General features: G+C 38.6%; 1 protein-coding gene across 5 annotated transcripts in view; it reads right to left on the minus strand.

Annotated features, from left to right (window-relative positions):
* FXR1 (fragile X mental retardation, autosomal homolog 1) overlaps positions 1-14,780 on the minus strand; it is a 105,923-nt gene that overhangs the window by 54,113 nt on the left and 37,030 nt on the right. For 2 of the 5 annotated variants that reach the window (XM_006869819.1, XM_006869821.1), the window contains exons 2-3: positions 5,511-5,563; positions 1,958-2,051 (exon numbers count right to left, since the gene is read on the minus strand). In XM_006869819.1, the coding sequence (XP_006869881.1) occupies positions 1,958-2,051; positions 5,511-5,563 (147 nt within the window). Of the gene's footprint in view, positions 1-1,957; positions 2,052-5,510; positions 5,564-14,780 lie in introns of those variants that run through there. The other 3 variants (XM_006869823.1, XM_006869822.1, XM_006869820.1) reach the window with 2 other exon arrangements.

The following is a 14,780-nucleotide window of genomic DNA, read 5'->3' on the forward strand; positions in this document are numbered from 1 at the left end:
AAAGAACCAATAGATCTGTTTTGGAAGAAGTGCAGCCAGAGTGCTCCTTGGAGGCCAAGATGGCTAAGCTTCATCTCTCATACTTTGGACATATTATCCAGAGGGAACAGTCGCTGGAGAAGGATGTCACGCTAGGTAAGGTGAAGGGTCAGAGAAAAAGGGGGAGACCACTAACGAGATGGATTGGCCAGGTGGCATCATTGATGGACTCAAGTGTGGCAGCAGTAGTGAGGTTGGCCCAGGATCGGACAATGTTTCGTTCTGCTGTGCATGGGGTCGCTATGAGTCAGTTCCGACTCAATGGCACCTGACAACAACAACAACTAGAACAAAGTCGTGTCTAGAACAGAGTATGTACTGTAACTATTCATTACCAAAAAAAAGCAGTTTTCAGCAGGGACGTTTACCCCAGAGAAAAAAATACTTTATTACTAGGTAATAAAATTCTATTCCTTTTAATATTGTTACACCAACTAAATATGAGAAATCTATTTAGCATATTTGCATACCTTAGAGGAATGGTATCTATTTCTTTAAAACTAAAAGTCAATTATTTAATCTCTATCACACTCATTACACCTTTATTTGTCAAATACTTTTGAAGTTTCTTATAGCCAGCAGTAGGCATGCTATTCAACAACAAAAATATTGAAGAAAAACAAAAAGCAATCTACAGAGCTATTTATATATGATCCCATTTTTATTTTAAAAAGACAGACAACAAAAAGCCTGGGAAGCTATGCAAAATACAGAGAGACTTTCATTTCTGAGTGCAAGTATTATCACAGATTTTTTTTTCAAGGCTGCGAACCAGTTTTTTTAACATCAAAGCTGACAAAAGTAAACTGAAAACAGATCCTTTTTTGTAATATGTAGGTATAATAGCAATGCATATGTTGCACTGCAATCAAATCTCTTGACCACCGAAATTGGAAACAACAGTAAGACTCAAAACTAGCAGCTGCTTTCAATGTGTGATGCCTTTCTCCACAGTCCTGGCAATAATCCAATATCCCTGCCTCTTCTGAATCTCTCATTCTAGGGCTTCGACCCTGTAATTTTCCCCATCCCAGCTATAGTTCTGGTACTGTCACATTTTACAAATTCAGGTCTGTTTTGATTTCACTGTGTTGACCATGACTGAACCATTTCAACTGGTTCAAAGTCCTGATTTTTTTTTTTTCCTGTTTTGCTTCTCTGTACTGTTTTTCCACAGTCATTCCTAGTTTTATTCAACATTGATGACGATGTTAAGTGCCATCGAGTCAGTTCCGATTCATAGCGACCCTGTACAGGGTTTCCAAAGAGCAGTTGGTGGGTTTGCACTGGCAACCTTTTGGTTCACAGTCCACAGCTAATCACTCAGAGCCACACGAATTATATTAAGGATCAATATAAATAAAAATTGTTGCTATTAAATTCCATCAAATCGGTTCCAACTCATATGGGCTCTAGAATTTCTAAGGAGTGACTGGTAGGTTTGAACCAACAACCTTGCTGTCAGCAGTCCAGTGCTTATTCAACAGCGCCACACCAAGACTCCAAATGCATTATCATGTCTAACTTAAATGGTTTTTATTTTAGTAATTAAATTGACCACAAAGCCATAGAGCTAAAAATGGTATGCCTAGAACATAAATCCAGTTCTCCCTCCAAAACTCTGTTGTTGTTTTTAAGTGCCATCAAGTCGATTCCAGCCCATAGCAACCCTGTATAGGGTTTCCAAGGAGCAGCTGTTGAGCTTGAACCACTGGCCTTGCAGTTCAAACAACTTTGTAGTCTGACACATTAGCCCACAGCGCCACATCAACACTCAAGCACCACTGTATTATTACACAACGTTACCAACAACAGAAAGAATGAGACACGAAATTAGACTTGTTCTCCATCAGCTAAACAGATTTTCCAAAGTTCAAAAACAACAACAACAAAAAGAAATAAAATTAAAAATACATACCTCTACTTCATCTCCTTCGCTAATTTCTTTTTTTATATCAGGTGGCGGTGGTAACCGAACTTCATTAAATGGAACTTGGCGTTCTGGCTGCCAACTGCAATTGGAAATGCAAAGGAATAAGAGTCCCTGATATGAAAGTCGTACAGCCAGTCAGTGCATAGGACTTACTTTTTTTTTTTTTAAGTTTTTATTCTGAATTATGTGGATTTACATGGGAGAACATTAGTTTTACATTCATCCTATTGCATTTCGTTTCATTGCAATGATTACAATCCCCTCCATGCATCATCAAACAACCAAAGGGTACACCCCACAGACCTGCACCCCGACTATCAGCACACCGCCCCTCTCCCTCCCTAAGTCCAGTGTCTCCAGCTGCTCCATGTGTCCATGTCATCATCTCTGCCTCCATTTCTGGTGACACTGCTTCTCTAGGTAGGGTCCCGCACTCCGCTCTTATCACTTGATGGTGCCAGTGACCTCCACTCCTGGACTGCAAAATCAATCACTTCCCTCTTTTTGTTACAAGATATCTACCTTTACATTTCCAACCCTCACAGTCAGTCCTGATAGCAATTATTCACTATTGTACCACAAGAGTCTTATCCCCATCTCACCCATCCCAACAGACTGGAAACCATTCAGTGGAGATTCTACTTTCCCTTGTCCCGTCTAGAACTAGGCTCCCTCTTGAAAGCATGTAAGCCAGACACTTCTCGCCTTTGTAGCTCCCACACCCCAATTTTGGGTTGTTGCTGTTGTTGGGTACCATCCTGTCAGTCATGACTCATAGTGACCTTATGCATAGCAGAACGAAACACTGCCAGGTCCTGTGCCAACCTCACAATCACTGCCATGCTGGAGAGCCCAATGATGCTGCCACTTTGCCAATCCATCTCACTGGGGATCTTCCTCGTTTTCTCTGACCCTCCACCTTACCAAGCATGATATCCTTTTGTAGGACTGATTTTTGTACAAATTAACTTATTTACCTTCCCGTAAAAGAAAACTGTCAACTATAAAAAGCTAGAACAGCTTTTTATGATTCTTGATGAAATAATTTCATTTTTGGGGGGTAAATAATTAACTTTTCCGTTAATAACTATAATATTGTTGTTGTAAAATGCCTCTATAGGGTTTCCAAGGTACGGCTGGTAAGTTTGAACTGCTGACCTTACAATACCTTCCTAATTACTCAACCTGAACAGGGAACAATACACACATCATTCTACTAATGAGCTAGAGCACATTCATAGCAGTATGTTTGCTCAGATTTAAATTAATGTCTTATCTATATACATATCCAATAAACAGACATGGGATCAACTTATTTCTAACACTTAAAAACTAGATGAGACTTGTCAAAAACAAAACACATGTTCATGTATTACAAAATTAATTTTAATTACAAAAGATTTAATTTTCTTACATTGAATTTTTTATACTGAGCGTGTAAACTATTAATTAAAACTCAAAGCTTACTTTTAATCTTTTTGGCAAATATGAACCTAGTAGACCTACTTGAGACCATCAAACTACCAATTTTTGTGTTTATACCACTTATACAACTGAGTTAAAGAAATTTTAACTATTAAGTTATTGTCATTTATATATACCTGGAAGGTAAGCCAGCACAAAACATATTTCCTAGAGCTTCTTTGCTAATGTCATGTTCAAAGTAGCAGCTGAGAGGCAAAATACTGAGTGTTTTCTTTTCACCATTACTTTCTAAACAGCAGCTACTGAAAGACAGACATCATCTCAGCAGTTGTTTCTCCATGAAGCAGCTGCTGGGCAGAGATTTCATGTAGTTACTGAAGCGGCTTATAAAAGTGGAAACACAACAGTTGTTTTTTTGATTTTCAATTAAATGGTGCTTTCATAACCCTTTTTAACCAGGACCAATATATTAACTTTCCCATATGAAATCACAATTTTAAGAACACCTAGTCTTTACAACAGAAATTCTGGTATGGCACTGTGGGCAAAGTTGTTTGACCTGCAAGGTTAGTCGTTCAAGTTCACCAGCCGTTCCTTGGAAACAGTTCACCAACTGTTCCCTGTATAGGTACACAGGTCACTATGGGTGGGAACAGACACAACAGCACTTCACAATAACAGTCCTTACAATGGAGTCCTGGTGTGGATCTGTGGCATACAGCAGTAGACCCCCAAGGTCAGGTTGAATCACAAGGTCGATGGTTCAAACTCACCAGTCACTACTCAGAAACCCTATACGGGGTCGCTATGACTCAGAACTGACTCAACATAATGACGACAGTCTTTACAATAGCTATAAAATTGATAGCATTTCCTATTAATATTAAGCAAGTCAAAGATGCCTAATACTTATTTGGCTGTTGTTAGGTGCTGCTGTCCAATTAGTTATAACTCACAGCAACCCTATGTGCAAAAGAACAATTCACTACCCGGTCCTGCCCTATACTCATAAGTCCCTGCTATGTTTGAGTCTAATGTTGTAAAGAAAACAAAAATCCTCACCACTGGACCAATAAACAACATTCTTATCAATGAGAAAAGACTGACATTGTCATAGACTTCAATTTTCTTATATCAACCATCAACATTCATGGAAGCAGCAGTCAGGAAATCAAACAAATCTGCTGCACAAAGCCTTTTAAAAGTGTTGAAGAGCCAAGATGTTAGTTTGAGGACTAAGGTGCGCCTGACTCAAGCCATGGTATTTTCAGTAACCTCATATGCATGCAAAAGTCAGGCAGTGAATATGGAAGACCATAGAAGAATTAATGAATTTGAGTTACAGTGTTAGAGAATATTGAAAGTACCACGGACTGCCAAAAGAACAAACATATCTGTGTTGAATGAAGTACAGCCAGAGTGCACCTTGGAGGCCACAATGGCCATATTTTGTCTCTCATACTTCGTACATACTGTAAAAGGAGGGAACAGTCACTGGAGAAGGATATCATGTTTGGTAAGGTGGAGGGTCAGAAAAAGAGAGGAAGACCCTCAGCAAGATAGATTGGCAAAGTGGCAGCATCAATGTTTTTCAAGTGTAGCAAATTGTGAGGTTGGCCCAGGAATGGGCAGTGTTTCATTCTATTGTGCACTGGGTCACTATGAGTCAAGTACCGACTCGATGGCACCTAACAATAACAACAAATGTAACCATTGTGTCAATCCAACTACTTAAGGTCTTCCTCTTTTCTGCTGACCCTCTATTTTACCAAACACAGCTATTCTGACTACCAGTAACCATTTTGGTGTGAAGCTTCATTTGAACATTATGGGTTTTTTAAATTTAAGTGTATTATGATCTCATATGTGGCATCTATTGCTGCATAAACTAATATTCAGTCCATGTGCTTGGGCAAAACATAAGTTTTGAAAACAGTGATAAGTAAATTGTGGGACAAAAATAAAGGATTGTCAAACTGAGATACTTAAATTCATAAGGTGATCAGAAAACCAAAGGTCCCTTTCCAAATGCAAAATAATTTTCTCACTGGCAATAGGACATCAAAAAGCAAGTATGTCTTTAAAATTAAGGCATCTATTATTAAACACTTACTTATTTTCAAAAACAACTGTGAGAGAGTCTTCGTGAACATCTTTGATAAATCCCTGCAAGACACAAAAATATTAAAAGTTTATCAACATTCACTAACCATTAAAAGCTGTATTAAATACAAGTGTGAAGACAATGTAAAAGCACTGAAAAGAAAAAGAGGGTTTGGAATTAGGCAGATCTGGATTTATTTCCATCTCTACCATTTATAAGATACACTTCTTGTTAAGTTCTATAGAGTCGGTTCTGACTCATAGTGATCCTGCACAGGGTTTCCGAGACTGTAAATCTTTATGGGAGCAGGAAGCCTCATCTTTCTCCCATGGAACAAGCTGGTAGTTTCGAACTGCCGACCTTGAGGTTAGCAGCCCGATTCATAGCCACTACACAACCAGAGCTCCTTGTAAGATATACTAGGGGCTTCAAAAAGTTTATAGAAAAGTGTCTTTATCTTTTCATTTGATTTTTCCCAGACGTTTTGAACTCAACTTGTATGGTGTTAGGAAGTACGTAACTTCTCTGAATTTGTTTTCACAAAGTATCACCTATCTCAGAATTATATTTTAAAGTCAAATAAATAAATGTGCATACCTTGAACAGGATAGGTATTAGGTGTTAAACTAATACAGCAGCATTTAGTTTTCTGAGCAAGAGTTCTAACTCTAGTCATGCAGCTGGGGTTCACATTCTAGTTCTATTACTTGCATAACCTTGAGCAAAGTTTTAACCTAAAGGAGTTAATAACAATATCCTGTGGGTTAATTCACTAGACTATAATGTTGGTATGAACTGCAAGGTCAGCAGTTTAAGCTCACCAGCTGCTCCTTGGAAACAGGGTTGGTATGGGTCAGAACCAACTCAATGGCACATAACAACAACAACAAACTTCCTGGAATTATAAAAATTTATTCATGTTTAGCAAAGTATCTGGCACAGAGTAAGTCTCACTTTTATTAGTCTACTAGACTACAGATAAATGCTTGTTAAAAACTAACATGTTTTTAATTTTATTTTTGGACTGCTGGTGTGGCACTATAGACTATAGCACTAGACGGACCCACAAGATTGGTTTGAACCATAGGATCGGTAGTTCAAATCCACCAGACCCTCTTCGGAAACCATGTAAAGCAGGGATGGGAAACTTTTTTTTTCTGCCAAGAGCCATTCGGACATTTTAGAACAGCATTAGTGGGCCAGACAAAATTATCAACTTAAAAATTAGGCTGGTATATTTGATTATAACATTTAATTAACTGGAGTCCTGATGTTGCACTGTGGATTAATGAGCTGAACTGCAAAGTCAGTTTGAACCACAAGGCTGGTGGTTCAAGCTCACCAACCACTCCTAGGAAACCCTATACAGGGTCACTATAGGTCAGAACCAACTTGGCAGCACTTAACAACAACAATGTGATTGCGGGAATCGCAACTGCCTAGGCAGGGCCAAATCAAATGATTTCGCGGGCCTTAAAAGTCCCCCACCTCTGCTGTAAAGGGTCTCTATTGAGTCGGACGGACTCTACAGCACTTAACAACAATCTTATTTTTACTATCAATTGCTCTTCTCCATTTAAAAACAATTGTGCTATACTAGTTGTTATTGTCGTTGAGTGCCAGTGGAATCAGTTCCGACTTATGTATTGGGTTTCCAAGGAGTAGCTGGTAGTTTTGAACTGTTGACCTTGTGATGAGCAATCCAGTGCTTGTCCTACCTAAAGCACCACACCAAGACATGTAGTTGAGAACCATGTCTCAAAACCAAAATTAAAATTAATATACAAGAGTAAGCAGAAAAGTACAGCTAACAGGTTCCATTTCGTACAAAAGCACAAAACCCTGCCAACAAATAAGTACATGCCAACTCACAGCAAGCTGTATAGGGTTTCTGAGGCTGTATAGGGTTTGCAAGGTTATGAGGGTACTTAACAACAACAAAAGCCTTAAGGGAGCACAGTCTCATCTTTCTATCTGGTGGGTTTGAACTGTCGACCTTGCAGTTGGCAGTTCAGCGCTTATCTTACAAGCACAACCAGGATTCCTTATAAGCTTGGATTTCTTCTGCAGTCAATGGATAGCTTCAGACAAGTTCTTATAGCAATATACTTGTCTAAGTCGTCAAAAGAGTCTCATCTAAATAGTGGATTCCTTGGGAATCTGCTAGACCAATAAAATTCAAGGCAGAGAGGTCACCTCCCAAGGTTATGGAGACTGCTTGTTTGTTTATGAGGGTAAAGATACCTAAGGGGTAATCTTAATAGATTTCTCCCAACGTAAAAGAAAGAAGTTTTAAGAAAATGGAAAACTGCTTTGGAGAGAAAAATGCCGGAAAAGTTGCACTAAGGAATTATTTCCTTTTATCAACAACGTACCTGATCATTCTTTCAGAGTAGTAATGGTTGTCCTAGGAGAATTTCCTTGAGAAACCTTACTTCACCCACCTTAATTTAGCCCTTCAGATGCCTTTCTGTTAACCAAGCTCAAAGAAACATAATCCTTCCAGAATAGCAAAACTGTGGAATGGTGTAAATTGAAGAGCACAGAATTTTTGGAGTAGGGTTGTGCTTTTTTTTTAAGTGTCATCTAGTCAGTTCCAACTAATGTTGTTGCTTGTTAGGTGTCATTGAGTCGGTTCCAACTCACAGTTATCTTTATGTGTAACAGAATGAAATACTGTGTCATCCTCACAATCTTTGTTAAGCTTGAGCTCACTGCTGCTGCTATTATGCCAATCCATCTTCCTCTTTTTTAATGACGCTCCACTTTACCTAGTGTGATGTACTTCTTTCTACCAAGGACTGGTGCTTCCTGATAATATATGCCCAAAGTATGAGAGAGCAAGTCTAGCCATACTGACTTCTAAGAAACATTCTGAATATACTTTATCCAACACATATTTGTTTGTTCTTCTAGCAGTCCTTGAGTACCTTAATATTCTTTTCCAACACCATACCTCAAGTGCATCAGTTGTTCTACAATCTTCCTTATTCATTAAGAACTTTCACTGAAACAACCATGGCTAGGGTCAGGCGTATCTTAGTACTAAATGCATATACTGAACACTTTAAAGAGTTCTTGTGCAGCAAATAACCCTAATGCACATGTCTACTGATTTCCTGACTGCTATTTCCATGACTGTTAACAATGTCTCCAAGCAAAATAAAATCTTTGACAACTTCAAACTTTTCGTTTATCATGATAGTATTTATTGGTCCAGTGGTAAGGCTTTTATTTCTTTACATTGAGGTATGACCCATACTGAAGGACATGGTCTTTGATCTTCATCAGTAATTATTTTAACTTCTTCTCCTTTTCAGCAAGCAAGGTTGTGTCACCTGCGTATCACAGTTTGTGATTGAGTCTTCCAATCCTAATGCCCATGTTCTTCTTCATATAATCCAGGTTCTCAGATTATTTGTTCAGCATACAAATTTAATAAGTATGGTTAAAGAATGCAACCCTGTTGCATGCCTTTCCTAGTTTTAAACCATTTAGCGTATCCTTGTTATACTCCAACGACTGTTTCTTGGTCTATGTACAAGCTCCTCAGGAGCACAATTAACTGTTCCTGAATACTCATTCTACACAATGTTGTCTATAGCTTGTCATGACACACACAATTAAAAGCCTTTACACAGTAAAGCACAGGTAAACATCTTTCTGGTATTCTCTGCTTTCAGCCCAGATCCATCTGACATCAGCAATGATATCCCTCATTCCACATCCTTGTTTGAATCTAGCTTGAACCTCTGGCATTTCCCTTTCAATACACTGTTGCAGTCATTCAAAAATTATCTTGAATAAAATTGTCCTTGAATGTGGTATTAATGATATTGCCCAATAGATTCTATTGTATTGGGTCACCTATGCAATAAGCACAAAAATAGATCTCTTCCAATTAGCTGGCCAGGCAGCTGTCTTCCAGATTTCATGGCATACATGAGTTAGTGCCTCCTGTGCTGCATTAGTTTGTTGAAAGACTTCAATTTGTATTTAATCAATTCCCAGAGCCTTGTACTTTGTTATACCTTCAGCACACCTTGGATTGCTTCCATCAGTACCACTGGCTCTTGATCATATTCTATCACTTGTAAAGGTTGAACATCATCCATTTCTTTTTGGTATAGTGACTGTGTATTCCTTCCAACTTCTTTTGATGCTTTTCTGTATCATTAGATGTACTGCCCACAGAATCCTTCAATATTGCAAGAAGTTTCCATTTTTTCTTCAGTTCTTCCAGCTTAAGAAATGATAAGCATGTTTTCCTTCTGGTTTTCCAACTCCGTGTCTCTGCACATTTCATTATATCTTTGTCTTCTCAAGCTAACCTTTGAAATTTTCTGTTCAGCTCTATTTCTCAGTTATTTTCATTTGGTTTAGCATTTCTATGCTGGAGAGCAAATTTCGGAGTCTCTTCTGACATCCATATTGGTCTACTCTTTTCTCTCGTTTTCTTAATGACCCCCTTTGCTTTCTTCCTGTATGATGTTCTTGATGTCATCCCACAACTCTACTGATCTTCGGTGATTAGTGTATAATGCTTCAAATTTGTTCTTGAGATGACTTCTAAATTCAGATGGAGTATGTTCGATGTCCAATTTTTGCTCACATGGATATGTTTTAATTTCCTCCAGAACTTTTATATGGCTTGTTCCACAGTTTGCTCCTGGCCTTATTTTGGCTGATACGGAACCTTTTCTACCTCTCCACAAATGTAGGCAATACGATTTCTTTATATTCTATCTGCTAAGTTCTATATGTATAGTCCACTTTTATGTTTGTTTGTTTTCTAAAAGGTATTCGCAATGAAAAAGTGACTAGTCTTGCAAAATTCTATCATGCAATCTACAGCATCATTTCTATCACCAAGACCATATTTTCCAACTACTAATCCTTCTTCTGTTTCTAACTTCTGCATTCCAATAGCCAGTAATTATCAATACATCTTGACTACATGTTTTATCAATTTCAGACTGAAGAAGTTGTCAGAATTATTCAATTTCATCACACTGACTTTAGAGACTGGTACATAAATTTAAGTAATGGTAGTATTAAATGATCATCTTTGTAGGAATATAGATATCATCCTATCACAGACAGCACTATATTCTAAAATGTACTGAAATGTTCTTTTTGATGATGAATGCAACATCATTCATTCATCATCAATTTTTCATTCCCAGCATATGACTATCAGATTCAAACTGGCCAATACCAGTCCATTTGAATTCACTGATGTCTATCAAGGACATCGATCTTTATGCATTCCCTTTCATTTTTTACAACTTCCAATTTTCCTAGATTCATACTTTGTAGATTCATGTTGCCATTGTAAATGGATGTTTGCAGCTGTTTCTCCTCATTTTGAGTTGTACTCCATCAGCAAATGAAGGTCCCAAGAACTTTACTCCATTTGCATCATCACAATCAACTCTACTTTGAAGAGGCAGTTATTTCCCAATCTTACTTTAAGTGCCTTATAACCTATCAGTGTCAACTCTAATTTGAGGAGACAGCTCTTCTCCAATCTTATTTTGAGTGCCTTTCAACCTAAGGGTCTCATCTTTTGGTATTATATCTGACAATATTCTGGTGCCATTCATCATGTTTCAACATTTAATATTCTGGTGGTATCTGATAGTGTTCCACTGCTATTCATAAGGTTTTCCGTGGCTAAACATTCAGAAGTAGTCTGCCTTTCTTCCTTCCTGTTCAGGAAGCTCAGCTGAAATCTATTCACCATGGGTGTACCCCGATGATATTTAAAATACTAATGGCAAAGCTTCTAACATTACAGGATCACACAAGCCAACAAAGTACCACAAATTGGTACTAGACAAGTGTTGCAGACCGTGTAAAGGAGGGTGTGGTGGGTTTGAATTTCCAACCTTGCGACTAGCAATCCATTGCTACACAATCCATTGCTACAGATCTGGAGGATATGCTGTGAAACTTTAGCTTCACACTGTGATAATTTTGCTTAATATAGATTTCTATGAGTTTGTCCATCAGCTGTCAGTTTGTCGTACTGTGGTGGCTTGTGTGTTGCTGTGATTCTAGAAGCTATGACATGTGTATTTTAAATACCAGCAGGGTCGTCCACTGTAGACAGGCTTCAGAAGAGCTTCAAGACAAAAACTGACTAGGAAGAAGGAGAGACAGACTCCTTTCAAATATTTAGTCACTGAGAACCTTATGAAAAGCAGTGGAACACTGTCAGCACCAGACTACTGAATACTGAAAGTGGATGAAGAGCACCAGATTATTGTCAGGTGTAGTGCTGGGAGATGAGGCCCTCAGGTTGGAAGGCACTCAGAATGTGACTAAGGAAGACCTGCCTCCTCAAAGTAGAGCTTACCATGATGACGCAAATGGAGTAAAGTCCTGAGGACCTTCATCTGCTGGTGGGGCACAACTCAAAATAAAGATAATAAACTGTTGTTGTTGTCAGGTGCTATCGAGTCGTTGGGGGCCATCCTGGCTAAGTTGTTGTTGTTGTTAAGTGCCATCAAGTTGATTCCGACCCGTAGCGACCCTGTACATGGTTTCTGAGGCTGTAAATCTTTACGGGAGCAGAACGCCTCATCTTTCTCCCACAGAACAGCTGGGAGTTTCGAACTACTGACCTTGCGGTTTGTAGCTTGATTCGTAACCACTACGCTACCAGAGCTCCTTATAATAAACTGTAAACATCCATTAATAATCGGAACATGAATCTAGGGCAATTGGAAATTGTCAAAAATGAAATGGAATATAGATATACTAAGCATTAGTGAACTGAAATGTAAAATGGGCTAGTATGGGCCGTTCTGAATCTGACAATCACATGATGTACTATGCTGGGAATGACATCGAAGAGGAATGGCATCGCTTTCATCATCAAAAATAACATTAATATTAAGATAAGTTATGAAGTATAATGCTGTATGTGATAGGATAATATCCACATGCCTACAAGGAAGACCAATTAATACCACCATTATTCAAATGTACTCACCAACACTAGAGCAAGTAATGATGAAATTGAAGAATTTTACCAACTTCTTCAGTCTGAAATTGATCAAACATGCAATCAAGATGTATTGGTAATTACTGGCAATTGGAATGTAAAAGTTGGAAACAAAGAGGAAGGATCAGTAGTGAGAAAATACGGCCTTGGTGACAGAAACTATGCTGGAGATTGCATGATGGAATTTTGAAAGAACAATGACTTCTTCATTACAAATACCTTTTTCAAACAACATAAAAGATGATTATACACATGGACCTCACCAAATGGAATACACAGAAATTAAATTGACTACATATGTGGAAAGAGATGGTGGGAAAGCTCCATTCCATCAGTCAAAACAAGACCAGAGGAAGACTGTGGAACAGACCATCAATTACTCATATGTAAGTTCAGGCTGAAGCTGAAGGAATGTAAAACAAGTCCACAGAGCCAAAATATGATGTTGAACATATCCCACCTGAATTTAGAGATCATCTTAAGAACAGATTTGATGGATCATACACTAGAGACCAAAGACCAGGAAGATGTGAGATGACATCAATAGCATCACACAAGAAGCATCGTTGAGAAAACATGAATTGAGAAAAAGAAAGGGCTGGTTGGTATGAAGTATGGTGAGACCTGGGGACTCCTGAGTCCGTGGACAAGGACATAGCCACAAAGGGCTAGACCTGAGAGTGAAACGTCCAGCTGATATGAACTGAGGGAAGACACACAAGAATGCCCAAATCTGAAGACAGCACTCATTCAACCTAGCCTCAATGGTTTGCTTGATGATCAGATCTCAACTGGAGGAAGATAAAAAAAATTATATAAAGGAAACAAGTATAAATTGCTACAATTTGATGAACATGACCTATACTTATGGATGTAGTAACTCAAAATATCAACTGAGAGGAAACGAGTCTTCACATCAAGTATCAATTCTATCCCCTCTACACAGGGTTGATAGGGTTGGGCAACTTAAGACACTGGCTACATAAAATGAGTGTGCTATAAAGAAATGAAGTGACTGGCTTACAAGCTTTCAAGAGGGAATTTAGTTTCAGAGTGTGTGGGGTAAGGTAGACTCCTCACTGAATAGTTTTCATATTGTCTAGATGGGTCTGGTGAAAGGAGATGGGGATAAGATTCTTAAAATTCAAGTGAATAACTGTCATCATAACTAATTTTGACTATCACAACTGTAAAAGTGGAAGCTTTGTAACAAAAAAGGGCAAAGTTGTTTATCTTACAATTCAAGAACAGAGGACCCTAGGATCTTCAAGGGAGAAGAGCACAAGCGGAATGTGGGACCCTATCCAGAGAAACAGCAGCACCAGAGATGGAGACAGAGTTGAGGACACGGAGAGACAGAGCAACTGTTGTTGTTGTTGTTGTTATGTGTCGTGGAGTCGGTTCCGACTCATAGCAACCCTGGCACAGGGTTTCCGAGGCTGTAAATCTTGACAGGAGCAGAAAGCCTCATCTTTCTCCCGCGGTGCAGCTGGTAGTTTAGAACTGTTGACCTTGCGGCTCGCAGCCCGATTCGTAACTACTGCGCTACCAGAGCTCCTTAGACGCATGGAAATAAAAAGGCTGGCAGCCAGGAGGAAGGCTGGCAGAATGTGCCCTTTGGTTGTTTAAATGATTATATATTCCTAAGTGCTTTTGTGTGAATCTCAAAAAAAAAAAAAAAAAAAGGAAACAGAAGCAAATACTGTTGCATGATGATGCACGGAACTTTGTAATTATTGCAATGAAATGATGAGTATAATACCGATGTTCTCCCATGTAAAAACTATCACTCAATTCACAATAAAAACTTATTTTTAAAAAAATTAAGGGAAAGATCAAAATGGATATCAGAAGAGACTGAAACTTCCTCTCCAGCACAGAAATGCTAAAGCCAATGGAAGAAGTGAGGAAGTAAAAGAACAGAACAGAAAATTTTAAAGGTCAGCTTGAGAAGTCAGTCAAATACTATAACGAAAAGCACAAAGACCTGGAGTGGCTGGCAGTTTCGGACAGCAAACCTTGTAGCTTGTAGTTTATAAGTATGGAGCTACTGTACTCCGAGACTACATAACATCGATTAAGAATTATTTATGCATATATATATTGTTGTTGTTAAGTGCCTTCAAGTCGGTTCCGACCCATAGCGACCCTGTACAGGGTTTCCAAGGGTGTTAAATCCTTACGGGAGTAGAAAGCCTCATCTTTCTCCCGTGGATATATATATATCCATGTATCTATATTAGAGCAAACAGGGACAAGTTATGTAC

The sequence above is a fragment of the Chrysochloris asiatica genome, unplaced genomic scaffold (genome assembly GCF_000296735.1).
Source record: "Chrysochloris asiatica unplaced genomic scaffold, ChrAsi1.0 scaffold00135, whole genome shotgun sequence".
Lineage (NCBI taxonomy): Eukaryota > Metazoa > Chordata > Mammalia > Afrosoricida > Chrysochloridae > Chrysochloris > Chrysochloris asiatica.